The sequence below is a fragment of the Gymnoscopelus microlampas genome (assembly GCF_963454915.1).
Source record: "Gymnoscopelus microlampas genome assembly, chromosome: 24".
In the NCBI taxonomy this organism is placed as follows: Eukaryota; Metazoa; Chordata; class Actinopteri; order Myctophiformes; family Myctophidae; genus Gymnoscopelus; species Gymnoscopelus microlampas.
Genome location: NC_139961.1, coordinates 2,487,753 through 2,509,950, shown reverse-complemented (window position 1 = coordinate 2,509,950; position 22,198 = coordinate 2,487,753). Strand labels below are relative to the sequence as shown.

Here is a 22,198-nt window from a genome sequence, read left to right as displayed (position 1 = left end):
GACATGAAACCGGAGTTTCCCTGCGCACTGGTCTTCCATTTTCCTCCCGCCAGACCCCACAGACAATAGCCTATCAGAAAACAGAGGTCGCTGTTTTTCATTTTCTGTGGGGTCTGGCTACGCGAGACTAGTTCTATGTTGGTTCAGAACCCTATTACATATCAGACCCGCTCGAGTGATCTCCTGACGCTCAAGGTTTCTTTTGCGCAGACGGAGTTAGGCAAGACAGCATTTTCTGTCAGTGCTCCATCTGCCTGGAATGAGCTCCAGAGGTCCTTGAAAATCAAATCACTTCCATCTTTAGGTAGTTTCAGGGAAATGATTTTCAACATTTTTGTTCAGGATTGTAACTGCTTTATTTAATTAATTGATTATCATATATATGTTCTAGTTCTTTGACTATTTTAGTTTCTGAGTTCTTTCTGTATTCTGATTCATGTATTTATTGCTGTATGTGAATGTCTATTCCTGTTGAATTACTGTGTTCTGTATCTCGGCTACATCGAAAATGAGGGCCTGCCCCTCAACTGTACTCCGAGCTGAAATAAAGGTTATGATGATGAACCTGTTGCTTTTCAGTGACGCGTCTGTCGTTACAAGCACCGCCGGTTTTGCAGAAACATGAAGCCAGCTCACTCCAAGAGACAACGTTATTACAAATGATGCTGAGCGCCCTGGCAGCTCGATCTGTCGTTAGGAATGTCGCATCTTCCGGAATGTATCGGGACGAATGGCCGACGATACATAATGCGACGGGTAAAAACTCAAGATCTCCAATGCTAGCGGTATTGACACACTGATGGAGTATATTATCAGGGGTGCACATAACTTTTTAGGTCTAGTACTCAGAAGAGCCTGGAGATGTGACTTGGTGCGCATGGTCCCGTCCCGTTTTGTCAACGGGGGGGGGGGGGGGGGGGGTTTCAGCACGGTGCCCACCGGACAGTTTTGTCAATGGGGGGGGGGGGGGGGGCTCTGCTCCTAAATTCCGCCGATTTTCGTTTTTTTTTTCTCACGCTGTTAGGTAAAGCCCCCAAGGTTGGTGCCCTGTGCTGCGGCGCTGATTTCATCCGCCAGATTGGGACGTTCGCGGCATATTTTGCACCATTACGGTGCGTTCATCATCGGTGACGAGTGCCTCTAACAGCCGCTGCTGGCTGCGTGCACGCAGCGAGGCGATGCGAGGCGACGCGGGGCAACACTCATACAATCACGTGCAGCATGCGTCCTCTCCCCCTGCGCCTAATGGCTGTACATGGGGCTGACGCGTGCTTTAGAGTGATTGTGTGAGTGTGGCTTCAGGAAGTAAATTCCTAGCCTCGATCTCCAAGCTTTTATTTTTTAGTTTTGCTAAAAAATAAAAGCTTGGAAATTCCTGTCCCAGCTGTTGGTACGCAAAAGCGCCTCGCGTCGTCTGATGTGGTGCGCATTTTTTATTTTGGATGCGCATGCGCACCAGTTATGTCCTCCCCTGTATATTATAGTATATAGTGTGGGTTGTATATCGAGGTGACAGATATGTCACATTAAAAAAGGACAAATTAAACAGACAGGACACGTTATTAAAACACAAAAAACAAACCCCTACAGCCTCAGTAGCTAACCAGTGAAATGAATGTATTCTACGATGCCTCTCATAGGGATTGCCTCGACAGCTGCAGTACCCTCGATCTAACAGACCTCGAGTGGGGGGCGCTGTCTCAATAGTGGGCGTGAATTTGTAGGCGGCTGTGTGTGTCTATAGTCACACGCGGGTGTGAAGTGACACCATTTCAAACCTGCCCCCCCCCCCCCCCCCCCTTTTCTCTGGTGGTGGTGGATGGTCACATGTCACATCTGTGGAGAGACAGACAGGTAAGAGAGACAGGCAGAGAGAGAGAGACAGGTAGAGGTATAGTGCTGTATTTCCAGTATTATTATTATTATTATCATTATTATTATTAGTGACATATGATCAGAGTTTATGTACAGCTACAACTATACACAGAGACACACACACACACACACACACACACACACACACACACACACACACACACACACAAGCGCGCGCACACACACACACACACACACACACACACACACACACGCACACACACACACACACACACACACACACACACACACACGCACACACACACACAGGCTACACTGGCGGCCATGTTGGCGCCAATGCGCTACTCCCTGACTGTCTATGTAACCATGGTGATATATTTACTTCTATACATGCATTTATGTGTGTGTGTGTGTGTGTGTGTGTGTGTGTGTGTGTGTGTGTGTGTGTGTGTGTGTGTGTGTGTGTGTGTGTGTGTGTGTGTGTGTGTGTGGGTGTGTGTGTGTGTGTGTGTGTGTGTGTGTGTGTCTCATTTCAAACACTATAAATGAACACTCTTCGGTCGCTATAGAAACGCCACAATTAAGACACTAACAACAAAACCTTCAGTCTCAAAATCAGTGAAAAAAACAAACATTTTACACGCACACACTCGCGCATGCACACACACACACACACACACACACACGCACGCACACAAACATTAACATGACAACGGTTTGCCTCATTAATATTCATAATTAATAATTATAATATTTTTGTTGTTTTTTTTCTTCTTAACGACGATGATGACGTCATCAGGCTGTTTGTACAAACTATCCACATAGAATGGTCACCATGACAACCGCATGGATTCTCAGTTCTGATTGGTGATCTTCAGGATGCCACGGAGTCTTCTGATTGGGTCGAAGGAAGGGTCCACGACCCTCAAGTTCGGTGGTGCTCAAAAGGTGGGGGTCCAGGGACCTTGAGGGGGCTCCAAATGGACCCTCACAGGGTCTGTAACTCTGAGAGAGAGAGAGTACACATGGAACCCTCTTAGAGTTAAGTGTGGTCCAGACTCCTTCCCAACGCTGGAACCTTTCTTTCTGAAAGGTGAGCTGACCAGGGACGTGCACAGATAGACTCTAGGTGGTGCTAGAGCACCTGCCCTTTCTTCCGAAAGGTGAGCTGACATATTAACCACAAATACTGACCACCAGTGGCGTGCACAGACATTTTGAGGGGCAGGTGCTCAAGTAAATTATACTTTTTTTTGTTTACTTGGTCTGCTCTTTTTTCCCTCTAAACCTGTACCTCTTTGCCAAAAATAGCAGATCTACAAGCCCACAACCGCGAGGCGTTGTGGGCTTGTAGATCTGCTATTTTTGGCTAAAGTTCTCCTCAGAAAAGGGATGCTAGGTTTCGAGTGGTTATGGTAAAAAGAAAAATCATATCACATAAAGATTTGGCGGACCCCCTGTAGTAATTCTGAGGACCCCCTGTTGAAGACCCCTGCTGTAAACTGAAAAAAAAAAAAAAAACTTTTTAAATTTCTTTTTCAAAAGGGCACTTCTGGTCAAGAGGGTAAAGGGCAGGTGCTCTAGCACCACCTAGAGTCTATCTGTGCACGTCCCTGCTGACCACCATGCCGAGCTTTGGAAAGGGGCTCGGTCTCTGGAACATCTCCCTCGGAAACCCGTTGCACTTCGAGATGTCCCGGCTAGCTCGCCCAACTATAGTTACGAAGCGGAACAATGTCTGTCCGACCGTCCGAGGAGTACAGATGAGCTCTTCAGGCTTTTCCTTATCTTTCACTGTCATATCCCCACATTGTCATGCCTGATTTCCCAGGTGTGAAATGAGACCAATTCACACCCGGCGCCATTTCTCACCCCGGCAAATGGCCCCCTTCCCCTTCCCCCTCTTTCTCTGTGACAAGGCTTGGACCATCCGCTGATGTTCCACTGAGGTGCCGACGGCAGGGCTCCCTGAAACTCTGGAATGTGCACTTCCAGCGTGTGGTATACTGGGAGAGATTCTGGTCGGTACCGGTTTGGTGTGTTGGTTTAGTTTGGTGTGTTGGTACCAGGCGGTCCGGGGGTCTTCTCACAGTTCCAGTAAGATCCCGGTCAGTACTGGGAGAGCCGGGACAATCCACCAGAACCAGGAGATGGGGGGGGGGGGGGGGGTACTGGAAGGGGTACTGGGTACCAGGAGGCGTGGCTTGTGTTTTCCGGGTCCAGCTTGACCCCAAAGGCTTGGGTTCCGTACCAGACCGGGGCGTCGTGGTGATGTCACCTTCCATCGTCCAATGAGAAAGCATCCGTGTTTTTTTTCTCGTTTTTTTTTCTTCTTTTTTTGCTGTCTGTAGTTCGATTGGTCAGTAGGTTATGGTTATGGTTATGGGTTGATCGTGATTGGTCGGTGCGGTTAGATCACTCGTTGATTGGTCAGTAAGGTTAGGGGTAAAGGTTGACTGTGATTGGTCGGAGAGTTTCGTCGAGCGGCGACCAAGGTAGGAGTGTGTTCGTGTGTGTGTGTGTGTGTGTGTGTGTGTGTGTGTGTGTGTGTGTGTGTGTGTGTGTGTGTGTGTGCAGTATGCGTGTGTGTTTTTTCTGTGTATGTACAGTGTGTGCGAGCGTGCGTGTGTGTGTGTGTGTGTGTGTGTGTGTGTGTGTGTGTGTGTGTGTGTGTGTGTGTGTGTGTGTGTGTGTGTGTGTGTGTGCGTGCGCATATATGTACAGTGTGTGTGTGTGTGTCAGTGCTTCCCCAGCACGCTGCGCGGCACCCATCCCTCAGCAGGGGGCGACTCTGAGTTGGCGGGCCGGTAGACCAAGCATCCTCCCTGCTGATTGGTGGAGAGGATCTGGACCCTCTCCCCGCGGACCACCGTGATCTCATCCTCTCTGACCGCCGTGAAGTCCTCCAGGACCGACACCAGCTCCTGCACACGCACACACACACACACACGCACACGCACGCACACGCACACACACACACACACACACACACACACACACACACACACACACACACACACACACACACAGGTTTGAATGAATATTTAGCATGTTTTTTTTTTTACCGTAAAAGCGTAAAGCCGAAGAAAAATAGCAGATCTAAAAGCCTGGCGCGTGGTGAGCTTATAGATCTGCTATTTTTCGGTGCGCTACACAAGATGTGAGAGAGACAAATAAATAGAGCACAGGACTCCAGGTCAGGTAGGTTAAGGTTATTGTAAGCCAGTAATGTTGTGAATTCAGTCCTTATAGAGCTGAGTGTAATCTGTAGAACAGGGGTCTTCAACGTTTTCAGGCCAAGGACCCCTGGGCTGAGAGCGAGATAAAGCAGGGACCCCCATTATATATTGTATAAAATATCTATTTTTTTCATAGATTTCATAGGCAGCTTCATAGACTTGTTTCACCACACTATCAAGTTGGATTCATGTTAATGTGTATTTCCAGACATGTAACCATGCACTTAAACAATACTTAGTATACCTGACCTTTCACTCTGTACTTAGTCTGCTCTTTTTCCCCCCTACATCCAACCACTTTGCCAAAAATAGCAGATCTACAAGCGCACAACGCCTTGCAGCGCGAGGCGTTGTGCGCTTGTAGATTTGCTAATTTTGGCTAAAGTTCTCCTTTAGAATAGGGATGCTTGGTTGAAGTGGTTAATGTAAAAATCTGATTTGGAGGACCCCCTGCAGTACCTCCGCGGACCCCCTATGGGTCCCGGACCCCCTGTTGAAGACCTCTGCTGTAGAAGTTTTGAGGGATTAATGTTGATGAAGTTATTTGCACAGACACAATATGTTGATCTGTGGCAGAGAGTAGAATAGTTTTGTGTCTGAGTTACTGTTAATTGTATTGTCATTAAAGTCATTCTGTGCCAAGTAAAAAAATAAAATAATCGCCAGCGATGTTTCATTAATCTTACCTTTTTAACACATTGGGTGCCAGAATTTTATAATAACAGATTACGTTCGGTGCCAGAAATCTCACCGCTGCGCTGTGCTGTTTAAATCTGTACTATTATCATGTGTGCGTGTGAACGTGTGTTCAGCGTTTCCCTAGCGTAGCTTCTTGGTTGCTATGTCCGTCCGTTCGTCTGTTCGCCCCTTGTATGCCCATATATGGAGATCTCTGTATCTGTCTGTACCATACAGTATATGGGCAATATAGCTGTCGTATTGTGTCTAGTGTGTGTGTGTGTGTGTGTGTGTGTGTGTGTGTGTGTGTGTGTGTGTGTGTGTGTGTGTGTGTGTGTGTGGTACCTGGTCATCCTGTGTGTCTGTGTTGGGGGGGTGGGGGCTCTGGGGGGCGTGGCCGTTGGGAGTGGGTGGGGCCGAGGGGGGCCGGCAGGCAGAGAGGGGGCGGGACACTGTGTGGGCGCCGCCCCCTTCCTTCTTCTGGTATTCTATTGGAGACTGGAGAGCTACACACACGCACGCGCACGCGCACACACACACACACACACACACACACACACACACACACACACACACACGCTTAGTCATGCCTACGTGGTTTAGGTGATCTGCTGGAATTACTAATTATTTTGGGTAAAAAAAGTGTGTGTGTGAGTGTGAGTGTGTGTGTGTGTGTGTGTGTGTGTGTGTGTGTGTGTGTGTGTGTGTGTGTGTGTGTGTGTGTGTGTGTGTGTGTGGTACAGACCAGACAGGAAGGTGTTGTGTGTGTCCAGTAAGGAGGTGATGTGTTGAACCCAGGTCAGCTTGATGTCAGGAGACGAAGCCTGCAGAGTGTAGCGTTCTGCTGACCCCCGACCCCACAGCATGAACTTACACTGATCCCCCTCCACGCTGTCCTGCATGGTCAAGTTCACCACCTAGTGGAGAGGAGAGAGTAAAACACTGGCCCTCATTTATCAACGCGGTGCAGCCCGAATAATGAGCGTACGGCGTGATCACCGCACCTTTCGGCATTTATCAATATATCCTGACGTGGGCTTCATCCTACTTTACGCTGAGATCTCACGTCTGGTCGAGACCAGTTGTTGACGTTGGCTGCACCCGTTTATTCCATTCTAGACCTGCGGAGCAGCATTGTCTGACGGTCTGACAGGCATCTGAGAGGCATCTGGACACATAATCCACTCATAAATGTATATATCTACACTAATAAATAATCCCTGTGAAAATATATCATTTTATAAACTAATTTAAACAAAATGCTTTAACAGTCATTCGGTTAAGCTTGCAGATCTGCATGGCTGCATTGGCTATTTGAAAATAGCAGATCTACAAGCTCACAACAGGTCGCATCGCGACGCGTTGTGAGCTTGTAGATCTGCTATTTTCAGCACAGCAGCGCTTCTACGAGAGAATTTTCGGGAGCCCCGACCATATCTTTTCACTGACAGTGAGGTCTACAAACTTACAGTAGCTTGTCCTATGTTATGGAGTTATGTCATAGAGAGTTATGTAGGCTACACAACCTGGCTGGGTTAAGGATATAAACCCGACGCTCCAATATTAACGTGGCGGCACGGGATCACTGCATTCCGCCCGAGTCTCATGTACCGCTACGCTACATGAAAGACAAAGTTGGGCGGGCGCGTGTGTGTGTGTGAGAGAGAGAGCAAGACAGCGAGAGAGCGAGCGAGAAAGAGCGAGTGAGAGAGGCGTGTGCGTGTGTGGCGAGCGAGGGAAGCTATTTCTTATTGGCTTTTCATGTCTTTGGTCGTATTCTGGTTCGTCTTCATGTCGTAAAATCGGGGCGTTTTGAGAATATTTAAGGGCGTGTTATTTAAATGACGCTCGTTTCAGCCGTGACATTTATCAACGCTGGGACCAAGTGTAAGCTCGGATCGGCTGTGTAGGATGCGTTGATAAATGTGACTTCGACGTTGGTGTACGGCCGAATATATGGAAAAATATACGCCGGTTTATACGCTGCGTTGATAAATGAGGGCCACTGTCTCTACACTGTCCTACATGGTCAAGTTCACCACCTAGAGGAGAGGAGAGAGTAAAACGCTGTCTCTACGCTGTCCTACATAACATGGTCAAGTTCATTTTGAAAAATAGCAGATCCACAAGCTCACAACGTGTCATGATGTGATACATCGTGAGCTTGTTGATCTGCTATTTTCAAATAGCCGATGTAAGGTGGTAAAACTGAGCCTATAGTTGCTTTTTTTGGGCTCGGTTTCATAGACCTGGCCGCTTTTTCCTTTTGCAAAATCTGGCAAATTACTTGCATTACACCTGCAGTAGCCTGTTAGGGAGGAAGTGAACTAGAAAAAGTACTCCTCGGAGCACAAGTCTCCGCCAGCAGACTTGTGTTGGGAATGTTGGGAATGTTCTAATTCTTATGTTCTAATTCTTACAAAAAATGTTACTGTGTCATAGTAACATGACACACTGTCTGTATAAGTGTCCTATCCGTCCTGTCTGTATAAGTGTCCTATCCGTCCTGTCTGTGTAAGTGTCCTATCCGTCTGTCGGAAAGGCGACATGTAATAGTGTATGTAGTTATGTAGCAAAAAGAAGTTAAGTGAATGTTTCATATAGATTCTTGTAAACCAAGTTTTTTCTGATCTATAGACCCAGTAGGACACAAAAAACCCGGTTTACATTTTTTTTCCCCGCCCTGCCACTATTTTGGCACCATGGCAACATTTGGCAATGTGACGCAATATTTTATGTCTGTCTGTATGTCTGTCGACATCTTTTCTTCAAATCTGCATGGCCAATTTTCACCAAATTTGGTGCACAAGTGTATGATGTGTCCCAGAAGACCCTATAAAAATGTCACCATGATCGGCCCATAGGTGGCGCTACAGCAACCAATTCAAAACGCAAATTCATGATTACTTGCAAACTACTCATCAAATATTTATCAAATTTGATGGGTTGTTGCATCATGAGCTGAGGCACAACCTCTGAAAATCTGACCACAATCCACCTATAGTTGGCGCTACAGCAACAGATTCAATATGCAAATACACAATGGTGCAAGAGCTACCTGACGATTTTTAACAAAAACCTTATTTAAACAGAAACAGAAAGTGTTTATTTTCAATTCAAAGGGTTTATTTGTCTTGAACCTTTTAAGTACTTTACTTTGGCCTACAAATGTTCAGGCAAAACTATTGCTCGTGCACACACAAACTATTGCCCGTGTACACAGTGGTTAGTCCCTATGGTCTGAGTATCTACAGGGATGACAAGGGATTAGTAGAGCCTAATAGAGCCTATTAGAGTCTGGTACAGCCTAGTACAACCTAGTCTAGCCTAGTCCAGCCTGTTCCATGCTAGTATAGCCTATACCACCCTCCCATACTCTGTTCTCCCAACAGGCTGGACTATACTAGTCTTGGGTGTACTAGGCTGTACTGTACTGTACTGTACTAGACTCTACTGGTCTCTAATAGGCTGTTTTAAGCTCTAGTAGGCTTTGCTAGGCTTTACTGGGCTCTATTAGGCTATAGAAGCCAGTACTTTACTTTGGCCTACAAAGGCTCATGCAAAACTATTGCTCGTGAACACACAAGCTATGGCCCGTGTACACAGTGGTTAGTCCCAATGGTCTGAGTATCTACAGGGCTGACAAGGGACTAGTACAGCCTAATAGAGAGTATTAGAGTCTGGTACAGCCTAGTACAATCTAGTCTAGTGTAGCCTAGTCCAGCCTGTTCCATGCTAGTATAGCCTATACCACCCTCCCCTACTCTGTTCTCCCAACAGGCTGGACTATACTAGTCTTGGGTGCTCTCGGCTGTACTGTACTGTACTGTACTAGACTCTACTGGTCTCTAATAGGCTGTTTTAAGCTCTAGTAGGCTTTGCTAGGCTTTACTGTGCATTATTAGGCTATAGAAGCCAGTACTTTACTTTGGCCTACAAGGCTCATGCAAAACTATTGCTCGTGAACACACAAGCTATGGCCCGTGTACACAGTGGTTAGTCCCTACGGTCTGAGTATCTACAGGGCTGATGTAACCCAGGTTTCAAAAGGTTTGTGTCACTGCTGTCTGTGTGTCACTGACAGAGTCACACACACAGTCACACACACACACACACACACACACACACACACACTCAGTCTCACTCAATCAATCAATCAGTCACACCAGTGGTTGCAATTGCCATCACAGCCACACCCTAAAGCAGAGTCAGTCTGCAATAGCAGAGTGAGGTGCACACCACTCTGAGGCTACTGCAGACTTCCACCCAAACTGACTGCTGGCACAACCTGCTGGCTGTGCCTGCATGAATCTGATTGAATTGGCCAGGTTACTTTTCTTGATAAGAAAAAGGATCATGATGGCGAGCCAACTAACCCGAACCCAACTTTAATGAAGTTTGTCCTACCAGGAGGGTAGGCCAAAGAGCAGCAGACACGCATTCATATCCCCCCAAGTAACATTACACACTACACTGCCTCACACTGCCACTTCCCTCTGACTATTGACAATACCTACCTGCTTAAAGGGCAAGACCACTTTGGTAGAGGTTTGGGTTGTGTAGTTACCTTGCCATGATGTAACTCCAAAGGTGGACAAGAAATCAAAAATAATTGCTCCATTGATTACAAATTGATAATTCTAAATTTGCTCCTCATTGACTTATATTGTACGGTAAAACAGCTCTCAAAGTCACTCTTTAAGCACGAAAATGAACACGAACAAAGCTTATTCAGACAATATTGAACATCACCAAACCCAGTACTGTTTTTTTTGTAGACCACAGACTAGTACAGATCTGCCTTGTACAGCCTAATATAGCCTAGTACAGCCTAGCACAGCCTACTAGAGATTAAAACAGCCTATTAGAGACCAGTAGAGTCTAGTACAGTACATCCTAGTACATCCAAGACTAGTCCAGCCTTTTGGGAGAACAGACTAGGGAAGGGTGGTATAGGCTATACTAGCATGGAACAGGCTGGACTAGGCTAGACTTGATTGTACTAGGCTGTACCAGACTCTAATACTCTCTATTAGGCTGTACTAGTCCCTTGTCAGCCCTGTAGATACTCAGACTATAGGGACTAACCACTGTGTACACGGGCCATAGCTTGTGTGTTCACAAGCAATAGTTTTGCATGAACCTTTGTAGGCCAAAGTAAAGTACTGGCTTCTATAGCCTAATAGAGCCCAGTAAAGCCTAGCAAAGCCTACTAGAGCTTAAAACAGCCTATTAGAGACCAGTAGAGTCTAGTACAGTACAGTACAGTACAGTACAGTACAGTACAGTACAGTACAGTACAGTACAGTACAGTACAGTACAGTACAGTACAGTACAGTACAGTACAGCCTAATGCACCCAAGACTAGTATAGTCCAGTCTGTTGGGAGAACAGAGTAGGGGAGGGTGGTATAGGCTATACTAGCATGGAACAGGCTGGACTAGGCTAGACTAGATTGTACTAGGCTGTACCAGACTCTAATACTCTCTATTAGGCTTTACTAGTCCCTTGTCAGCCCTGTAGATACTCAGACCATAGGGACTAACCACTGTGTACACAGGCCATAGCTTGTGTGTTCACGAGCAATAGTTTTGCATGAGCCTTTGTAGGCCAAAGTAAAGTACTGGCTTCTATAGCCTAATAGAGCCCAGTAAAGCCTAGCAAAGCCTACTAGAGCTTAAAACTGCCTATTAGAGACCAGTAGAGTCTAGTACAGTACAGTACAGTACAGCCTAGTACACCCAAGACTAGTATAGTCCAGCCTGTTGGGAGAACAGAGTAGGGGAGGGTGGTATAGGCTATACTAGCATGGAACAGGCTCTACTACTCTCTATTAGGCTGTACTACTTCCCTTGTCATCCCTGTAGATACTCAGACCATAGGGACTAACCACTGTGTACACGGGCAATAGTTTGTGTGTGCACGAGCAATAGTTTTGCCTGAACAGTGGCCACTGAACAGTGGCAGCGGTGGCCTAGTGGTTAGAGGGGCGGCCTTGATACCGGAAGGTCCCTAGTTCGATTCCCCAATTCATCACATCGATCATGAATCACCGCTGAATAGCCCTTGAGCAAGGCTTCCATGCAGGGTCCGGCTGGAAACAAGTTTCGTACTTAGTCCGACACCCTGGGTAAACAACAAACTTTGCTTTGCTTTGCTTTGAACATTTGTTGGCCAAAGTAAAGTACTTAAAGGTTCAAGACAAATAAACCCTTTGAATTGAAAATAAACACTTTCTGTTTCTGTTTAAATAAGGGTTTTGTTAAAAATCGTCAGGTAGCTCTTGCACCATTGTGTATTTGCATATTGAATCTGTTGCTGTAGCGCCAACTATAGGTGGATTGTGGTCAAATTTTCAGAGGTTGTGCCTCAGCTCATGATGCAACAACCCATCAATTTGATAAATATTTGATGAGTAGTTTGTAAGTAATCATGAATTTGCGTTTTGAATTGGTTGCTGTAGCGCCACCTATGGGCCGATCATGGTGACATTTTTATAGGGTCTTCTGGGACACATCATACACTTGTGCACCAAATTTGGTGAAAATTGCCCATGCAGATTTGAAGAAAAGATGTCAACAGACATACAGACAGACATAAAATATTGCGTCACATTGCCAAATGTTGCCATGGTGCCAAAATAGTGCCAGGGCAGGAAAAAAAAATGTAAACCGGGTTTTTTGTGTCCTACTGGGTCTATAGATCAGAAAAAACATGGTTTACAAGAATCTATATGAAACATTCACTAAAATACACAATGACATACACTATAACCACTAAATGTTAGCTTGGCTGATGGCACTGATGTCACTTCGGAACGCGCACCGCAGCGCTCCGAAGTGTCACATCTATTTATAGGCCGCTATACGTCATGCGTCTCACTAGCCAATCAGAGCACACTCTTTCAACGTATTGTCACGTGTCACGTGAGGCTTGACCAATGTTAGCTTGGCCGAGGGGGGGGGACGGAAAGTGAAAACATAGTCTCCTGGCGGAGACAATGAAGCAGCACACAGAGGCAATGGTGGCGTGCACAGACATTTTGAGGGGCAGGTGCTCAAGTAAATTATACTTTTTTGTGTTTACTTGGTCCGCTCTTTTTTCCCTCTACACCTATACCTCTTTGCCAAAAATAGCCGACCTACAAGCCCACAACGCCTCGCAGCGCGAGGCGTTGTGAGCTTGTAGATCTGCTATTTTTGGCTAAAGTTCTCCTCAGAAAAGGTATGCTAGGTTTCGAGTGGTTATGGTAAAAAGAAAAATCATATCACATAAAGAATTGGCGGACCCCCTGTAGTAACTCTGAGGACTCCCTAGGGGTCCCGGACCCCCTGTTGAAGACCCCTGCTGTAAACTGGAAAAAAGAAACTTTATCTGTAGACACGCACGCACGCACGCACGCACGCACGCACGCACGCACGCACGCACACACACACACACACACACACACACACACACACACACACACACACACACACACACACACACACACACACACACACACACACACACACACACACACACACACACACACACAGTACCTTGATGCTCTTCTTGAACTGGTATCCGGGCGTGGCGGACCCTTTCCTCAGCAGTTCGCTGAAGATGACGATCTGTTCGAACAGGAAGACCCTCCTCTCTTTACTGCGAGACAAGACCCCCCCGTCTGACTCCCACACGCAGAACGTCTCCTGTTGCAGCAGCTTCCCCTGAGCGGTCAGCTTCCCCTGCACACACACACAGTCACACACACACAGTCACACAGTCACACACACACACACACACACACACACACACACACACACACACACACACACACACACACACACACACACACACACACACACAGTCACACACACACAGTCACACACACACACACACATACGTGCACGCACACACACACACAGGCTGTTAACAATGAATCTTTAACACATTGACCGCCATAGGTTAATCTCATAATGTACTCACTAGTGCCAACGTTTTATTGTTGTTTTTTGTTTTTGTTCACGTCCTCATAGACCTTGTTAAAATCCTTAAAATTGAGCCGTGCACTGTTTGTAAACATCGCAGACATCTGCCTGCTTCTACCACTGAAGAACGCGTGTCAAACGGTGCCTCCATGTTGTAGTTAGAACGGTTTATGTTAAACAGAGATCGACGAGGAGAAGAAAACAACAAGGAGGAAATTGAGTTTCAGTTTCGTCATTAGAACGAGGGCTGACGGCGGTGTTACAATGAAATGGTCCGTGTAGAAAATTGAAAAAAGTTTCTTTTTTTTTTGAAAAAAAGGAAAAAGCACCACGGCCCGTAGGTTACGGGATCGGCGCTTTACAGTTGGATTTATCGGCCCGTAGGCTACGGGCCCGGCGGGTAGAGTGTTACATTACATTACATTACATTACAGTCATTTAGCAGACGCTTTTATCCAAAGCGACTTACAATAAGTGCATTCAACATAGGTAGGGAACGAAACTACTAATCACCAGAGGTCTTAAGTGCATTTCCTGTAAAAACAAGCAACCAAGAGTATACCTAGCGCTAAGGTAAAAGTGCAATATATCAGCTATCTACTTTAATAAACACATGACATAAAATAGCCAAATCAAATGAGCACGAGCTAATAGATCCAATATAATAATACAACAATAGTTCCTACAACTAGTTAACAACAAGTAGGCCAGGCAAAGAGGAAGGGTAGTGTTTCCTGAAGAGGTGGGTTTTCAGCCTGCGGCGAAAGATGGGCAGTGACTCTGCTGTCCTGACATCAGTGGGAAGTTCATTCCACCACTGTGGGGCCAGAACAGAAAAAAGTCGTGACCGTGTCGATCGACCAGAAGGACCGTTGAGTGGGGAGGGAGTCAGTCGCCCCGAGGTGGCAGACCGGAGTGTTAATAGATGAATTACTGTCGCCGTTAAGAATTTATTCCGATTACTTTTTTTTTTTACTTTTTCTTTTTTCTTGGGCTAGTGAAAGGTACAGGTATGGTGTGTGTGATATGAAATGTGAGCGTATCATAATCACAGTAATCCTTAATCATATTCCATCATATTCAAGGGCTTTTGGAGAGAAATGAGACAGACTGACAGCACTGCAGAGGGCAGGTGTGTGTGTCCAGCTGATGCTCGTTGAAGCTCGTTTATGTTATGTACATCAAGGCAATTATGTTTCTGCACTCATTTTCAGACAGACAGACGGACAGTCAGACGGACAGACAGGTGCCTGTCTTACCTCAAAGCCCTGCAGTCGTCCCAGGCTCATCATGTCGTTGCAACGCTTCGGTACCAGAGATACCAGCTCTACCGCTTTCTGCAGACACACACACGGACAGACAGACAGACAGACAGACAGACAGACAGACAGACAGACAGACAGACAGACAGACAGACAGACAGACAGACAAGTTCAATCTTACCAGTTCAGCTCATATACATTGTACTGGGGCTTAGGGAATGATGGGGGAGGGGCTTACCTCGATTTCTGCACAGTTGAGACCAGCTTTAACTGTGTACTTCAGAAAGTCCTGCAAGCAAGCACACGCACACACACACACACACACACACACACACACACACACACACACACACACACACACACACACACATTACTGATGAGTGTTACTATCTGGAAGTAGGCACGGCAACTCATTGTGCTTCACATAAACAATGGGGGTCTGGGGGACAAACTGCTTGGAGAATCGCTACACAAGTTGACACGACATAAACCAAGGTATGTATTTCAAGAGGCAGAGATCACAGTAAACATCCATCCTAAACAGGGACGTGCACAGATAGACTCACCTGCCCTTTGCCCTCTTGACCAAAAGTGCCCTTTTTTCAGTTTACAGCAGGGGTCTTCAACAGGGGATCCGGGACCCCTAGGGGGTCCTCAGAGTTACTACAGGGGGTCCGCCAAATCTTTATGTGATATGATTTTTCTTTTTACCATAACCACTCGAAACCTAGCATCCCTTTTCTGAGGAGAACTTTAGCCAAAAATAGCAGATCTACAAGCCCACAACGCATCGCGCAGCGAGGCGTTGTGGGCTTGTAGATCGGCTATTTTTGGCAAAGAGGTATAGGTGTAGAGGGAAAAAAGAGCAGACCAAGTAAACAAAAAAAAGTATAATTTACTTGAGCACCTGCCCCTCAAAATGTCTGTGCACGCCACTGATCCTAAACCTTCTTCCTCCACACTGGGAGGAAAAACAGCGTCTGACAGTTTGATGGGATGCATTTCTACACGTGAGGCTGAGACCACTTTAACATTACATCTTATGAGAGGTCGGGTTATTTTGGCCCAGACCTGCACGCACATACTGGTTGTTATCAGTGTGACGTTGTCTGGAAATGCATCTATAAAGATGGCAAAATAAATACAATATGAAAGGACAATAAAATACAATAAAACTAATGGGACCACCAGATAAAACTAATCCACCAGATTGGGACGTTCACGGCATATTTTGCACCATTACGGTGCGTTCATCATCGGTGACGAGTGCCTCTAACAGCCGCTGCTGGCAGCGAGGCGATGCGAGGCGACGCGAGGCAACACTCATACAATCACGTGCAGCATGCGTCCTCTCCCTCCTGCGCCTAATGGCTGTACATGGGGCCGACGCGTGCTTTAGCGTGATTGTGTGAGTGTGGCTTCAGGAAGTAAATTCCTAGCCTCGATCTCCAGGCTTTTATTTTTTAGTTTTGCTAAAAAATAAAAGCTTGGAAATTCCTGTCCCAGCTGTTGGTACGCAAAAGCGCCTCGCGTCGTCTGATGTGGTGCGCATTATTTATTTTGGGTGCGCATGCGCACCGGTTATGTGCACCCCTGTTTATTATTATCAGTAATATATTACCTTCAGTAGTAACTGGTACTTGGTGATTCTCTGCACTGGTTTAATCAGATAATCACTGATGGACAGACGGCAACTGATCTCATGTTGGATCTCCTGCAGACAGACAGACAGACAGACAGACAGACAGACAGACAGACAGACAGACAGACTCATTTTGTTATTGTGTTTACAAATATTTCTGGGGACCCCCTGGATACCCCTCAAGGATTTTCACAATAACCTGTGGATCAGAGTCAAACCAAATGTAATCTCTCAAGAACAGATTCTGCTCTGCGTTGGAATCTGTCGGGGAGGTTCGTCATAACGTGTACGCAATGGGCGTGCCTTCAGATTAGGAAGCAGGCCGCGCTTTACCCAATCAAATGTAGTGGGCGGGATTCACGTGTCCGTCCACCCTTCCCTACTAGAAACGAACCGAAACTAATTTAAAAATAGCGTCCGCGGAGCAGACAAAACCACGGAAAGATATTCATATTTTAACTTGCTCTTTCATCATAGAAACAAGTGGGCTTATAACCAAAAGCATCCATGTTCTCTGCGAGAAGTGGTGTTAGTGTTCCGTGTAGAAATATTGTTAGTGGGAATGAAAACATAGTCGCACCACCCGGAAGTGATGCGCTGAAGGCAGACAGTTGGGTCTGGGTTCCCAGATTAAACTAAATGTAATGCCTCAACTCCTAAATTTCCAAGTGCTTGTTAGGGTGGAGCCAGTTCAAACGTGATTATTTTGGGGGGTCCCCAGGCTATGGAACAACCAATGACAGCGGACCAGGAAGTGACCTCACTCACCTCGAAGAAGTTCTCGTACTCCACCACGATGAACTCTGACCTCGGCTTGTTCTGACAGTAAACTACATACATGTGTAGACGCCTCTCCTAGAGAGACAGGCAGGCAGGCAGGCAGGCAGACAGGCAGAGAGACAGACAGACAAGTAGGGAGACAGACAGACATTCAGAGAGACAAGCAGACAAACAAACAGACAGACAGACATAAAATTAAGTTACATCATGAATTCAACTTCTTATTTCATTAATATAGTAACATGTAAGTTAACATTACTCATAATAATAATAACACTGATAACTAACATGCTTAATGAAGAGTTCAGCCAGTTGATCGTGGTCCTGTAGACACCGCTCCAACTCTACCAGGAAGAAGCTACACACACACACGCACACACACACACACACACACACACACACACACACACACACACACACACACACACACACACACACACACACACACACACACACACACACACACACACACACACACACACACACACACACACAGTGATGTAACATTAGTATCTCTGATACCATTAGAGACAACAGAGGCACGTCTCCATCATAAACCTTCATGAATATTCATTCAATATTTTAACCTTTTAAATGCTATACTCAGTAGACCGCATTCCCAAGGGCCCCATAATTAGTTGACTGAATAGTTCAACATTTAGAATTGTAAAATACTGTGTGTGTGTGTGTGTGTGTGTGTGTGTGTGTGTGTGTGTGTGTGTGTGTGTGTGTGTGTGTGTGTGTGTGTGTGTGTGTGTGTGTGTGTGTGTGTGTGTGTGTGTGTGTGTGTGTGTGTACTGACTCGCGGTGCCAGTCATAGATCTGGTGAATGTTTCCAAACACGATCTTATCTTTTCCTCTCATGTCTTCTGGGATCCCTCTGACCTCTAACCTCGACATGAACCCCTGGGAGAGAGACAGAGAGAGAGACAGAGAGAGAGACAGAGACAGAGACAGAGAGAGACAGACAGACAGACAGACAGACAGACAGACAGACAGACAGACAGACAGACAGACATGTCAGTGTGAGTGTGAGACGTCACTGTCACGCATTGTGAGCTTGTAGATCTGCTATTTTCAAAAGATGTTTCATACATTTTGAATACGGGACTATATATATATATATATATAGCATAGTATATATATACTTTAGTATTTCTACATTGCGGAGTTGATACTTTTACTTAAGTAAAAGTACTTGAGTACTTCTTCCATCGCTATATATGAAGATAAGGTTTAAAACGGGCGGAGTGGTCCTTTAAAGTCTCACCTCTACGATGACTCCCAGGTCTTTAACGTAATCCTTCTCTGATTGGACCATCTCGTTAACCACAAACCTGCAGCACGCGCACACACACACACACACGCGCGCACACACGCACACACACACACACACACACACACACACACACACACACACACACACACACACACACACACACACACACACAGACACGCAGACACAGACACACATACACACACGCGTGAGAAAATCAACATTTTTAGGGCCGATCTATACCACACTTTTCAAAGTGTGCGTACATGTGGAATTGACTGTGTTTGGAAAGATCCAGTTGATATGAATGATAGCGGCTACATACCATATACACAGGCTTTAACCCATTGAGACCTGAAGCCGATTCTACATGTCTCCTAAATCTCAACAGTTTTCTGAAAAACGCATGTTTCTATATCAGTGGTGCTCAATCTTTTTCATGTCAAGGACCCCCAAAATCATATGTATTTTGGCCACGGACCCTCATCAAAATATTTTGTTCCAGGGACCCCCCAGAAGCAAAGATTTGAGTTAAAATGTTCGCTTTAAAAATATATATATTCAAAGATTTGCACACATTTTCACAAATTTTCAAAAATAGCAGATCTACAAGCTCGTAGCTTGTAGATCTGCTATGAGCTTGTATATCTGCTATTTTTGAATAGCCCAAAGTGTAAAATAATGCTTTTTAGCTCAAATCTAAAAATGACACAGTTCCAGGTCTTAATGGGTTAAGATAGGACTGGATCTAAAAGTGCGTATATGCGCGTGTGTGCGTGTCGCTTTGTAAAGTCTGGTGTAGATCGGCTGTCAGATAGCATATTGAACATTGCAGAAATAATGACAGAATTAAAGGCTTTTAGATGAGACGTAGAGCTGCTAAATACAGACAATAATCCATAAAGTGATTATAATCATGTGTTTGTTCAGTATTAATGTCCTCAGTTTTAGTCTTTAGTCAATATCTAATATGATTTGTCAAAAGTAGTGAAAATAGCATTTTCAATACTTTTTGAATCATTATATGTGAGGGTCTGATATATCTGTCTAATATAACATTAAAAACTGTTTTTATCAAAATTAAACCAAATTTGAAAACCGAAAGCCAAACAAAACAAAACTATTGCAAAATAATAATACCTTAATGGGCCACATGGTGGCAGCAGAGCAGCGTTGTGTTATAGTCACAGATACACAACGCTGGTCTCTATGGAAACCAAATGACTGACATCATGGTGTGTGTGTGTGTGTGTGTGTGTGTGTGTGTGTGTGTGTGTGTGTGTGTGTGTGTGTGTGTGTGTGTGTGTGTGTGTGTGTGTGTGCGCGTCTTACATGCGTCCTCTCATGGCCTTGTTCCTCTGCTCTGTGTCTGACTCATTAGAACCCTCAGAGTCCAATGCCTAGAGAGACAGACAGACAGACAGACAGACAGACAGACAGACAGACAGAGAGACAGACAGACAGACAGAGAGACAGACAGACAGACAGACAGACAGACAGACAGACAGACAGACAGACAGACAGACAGACAGACAGATAGACAGACAGACAGACAGACAGACAGACAGACAGACAGACAGACAGACAGACAGACAGACAGAGAGACAGACAGACAGACAGACAGACAGACAGAGAGACAGACAGACAGACAGACAGACAGACAGAGAGACAGACAGACAGACAGACAGACAGACAGACAGACAGACAGACAGACAGACAGACAGACAGACAGACAGACAGACAGATAGACAGACAGACAGATAGACAGACAGACAGACAGACAGACAGACAGACAGACAGACAGACAGACAGATAGACAGACAGACAGACATTTTCATTAACACTTAACGTTTTCAATCGCCAGTTTAAAGTCTTTCTTAAAATGATCATTATATGTGTTTAGCAAAAAAGGATCGCGGTCGGACAATTTATTTTCCCCTCTTCTACGACGACACCCCCGTGAGTATAATGCATTGGTTCTCAAAGTGGGGTCCGGGGACCCCCAGGGGTCCCTTGAGGGGGTTCCAGGGGGTCCCCAGCTAAATGATGGACAGGAACCAAATGGACCCTTATGTGTCTGTAACTCTGAGAGTGTACAAATGGAACCAAATGGACCCTTATGGGTCTGTAACTCTGAGAGTGTACAAATGGAACCAAATGGACCCTTATGGGTCTGTAACTCTGAGAGTGTACAAATGGAACGAAATGGACTCTTATGGGTCTGTAACTCTGAGAGTTAAAGGTAGGGTAATAGCTCTATATTCTGATAGTACTCATTGCTATAGAGTGTTTGTTCAGTATTAGGAGTCTCCTTGTCTCTCCAGCTCTTTATAAAACAGAAAATGCATTTTTGTTTCAGTTTCATTTCCAATTGTATCCAATCAGGATAGAGAACTCAATCAGGATATAGATTAAACAAGTGAAATTGGAAGTGATGACACTAAGAAATGAGCAGGCAAAATTGGAACTGGAACACTATACAAATGAAGCTTAAAAATGGGTACTTTCTCCTGATTGGCTGAGATTTTGACACCTACCGAAAAATTTATTTTCTGTTTATTAAAGAGCTGGAGAGACGGGGAGACTCCTGTTACTGAACAAACACTCTATAGCAATGATTACTATCAGAATATAGTGCTTTAACCTTTTAACTAAATACTTTTTGTTTTAACCAAAAAATATCACTTACCCTACCTTTAACTTAACATTGATTTTACAATATAAATTAGGGTCCCAGGGATAGAAATGACATTAAATGGGGGTCTGTCGCCTTTCCGCGGATGCACAGTGTTTTTAACAACCATCAGAGGATCCATCATACCGGAGATACATATTCTGTGAGTACTTGAAAAGGTAAGAACATCTAAAAATCACTGACACTATGGGCAACACATTTTTTATTTATTTACTTGGCACTGAATGAGTTAACAAGGTCTATAACAGCGTTCTTACCTCAGTATTAAGCAGGTCTTACCTCAGTGTTGTTGGGGTCTTTGATGATGTCCATAGGGGGCGGTAGAGGGGTGTGAGGCTCCGTCTCCTCCTCTTGCTCCTCCTCTCCTCCACTCTGAATGCTGTCCTCCCTGTGAGCCTTCTGCACACACACACACACACACACACACACACACACACACACACACACACACACACACACACACACACACACACACACACACACACACACACACACACACACGTCCTCATGGTTCATAAACTTCACTTTTTCGGCCAATGACTCTTTGAACCTCAGGTCGTACAATCAACATGTGTTTCCCCTGGGAAAAAAAAACACTAAAATAGTTTCTTGGATGATGACGCAATGTCCCATACATACAGGCCACGCCCGTTTGTGAAAGACTAGATGTTTTCCCGCCGTTTATGATTTTTCTTCAAACATTCACTTTTTCTACGACTGTAACAATGTTCGTTCAAAACTCAAATCATGAACACAGTGTCCAATTCTGGTGAAACTACGCACGTTAACGCTCCCAGTAGCCCAGTAACACATCATATTC

The 22,198-nt window shown here is 45.3% G+C and overlaps 1 protein-coding gene across 1 annotated transcript in view; it reads right to left on the bottom strand.

Moving 5' to 3' along the window:
• Window positions 1–3,409: 3,409 nt before the first annotated feature.
• LOC311041141 (kalirin-like) overlaps window positions 3,410–22,198 on the bottom strand; it is a 93,997-nt gene continuing 75,208 nt past the window's right edge. The window contains exons 45-57 of the mRNA XM_084051647.1: window positions 21,658–21,777; window positions 20,016–20,077; window positions 18,678–18,744; window positions 18,210–18,313; window positions 17,696–17,765; window positions 17,396–17,482; window positions 16,607–16,699; window positions 15,224–15,274; window positions 14,983–15,060; window positions 13,295–13,480; window positions 6,499–6,670; window positions 6,099–6,259; window positions 3,410–4,760 (exon numbers count right to left, since the gene is read on the bottom strand). Of these exons, the coding sequence (XP_083907773.1) occupies window positions 4,575–4,760; window positions 6,099–6,259; window positions 6,499–6,670; window positions 13,295–13,480; window positions 14,983–15,060; window positions 15,224–15,274; window positions 16,607–16,699; window positions 17,396–17,482; window positions 17,696–17,765; window positions 18,210–18,313; window positions 18,678–18,744; window positions 20,016–20,077; window positions 21,658–21,777 (1,437 nt within the window). The 3' untranslated portion in view covers window positions 3,410–4,574. The remainder of the gene's footprint in view (window positions 4,761–6,098; window positions 6,260–6,498; window positions 6,671–13,294; window positions 13,481–14,982; window positions 15,061–15,223; window positions 15,275–16,606; window positions 16,700–17,395; window positions 17,483–17,695; window positions 17,766–18,209; window positions 18,314–18,677; window positions 18,745–20,015; window positions 20,078–21,657; window positions 21,778–22,198) is intronic.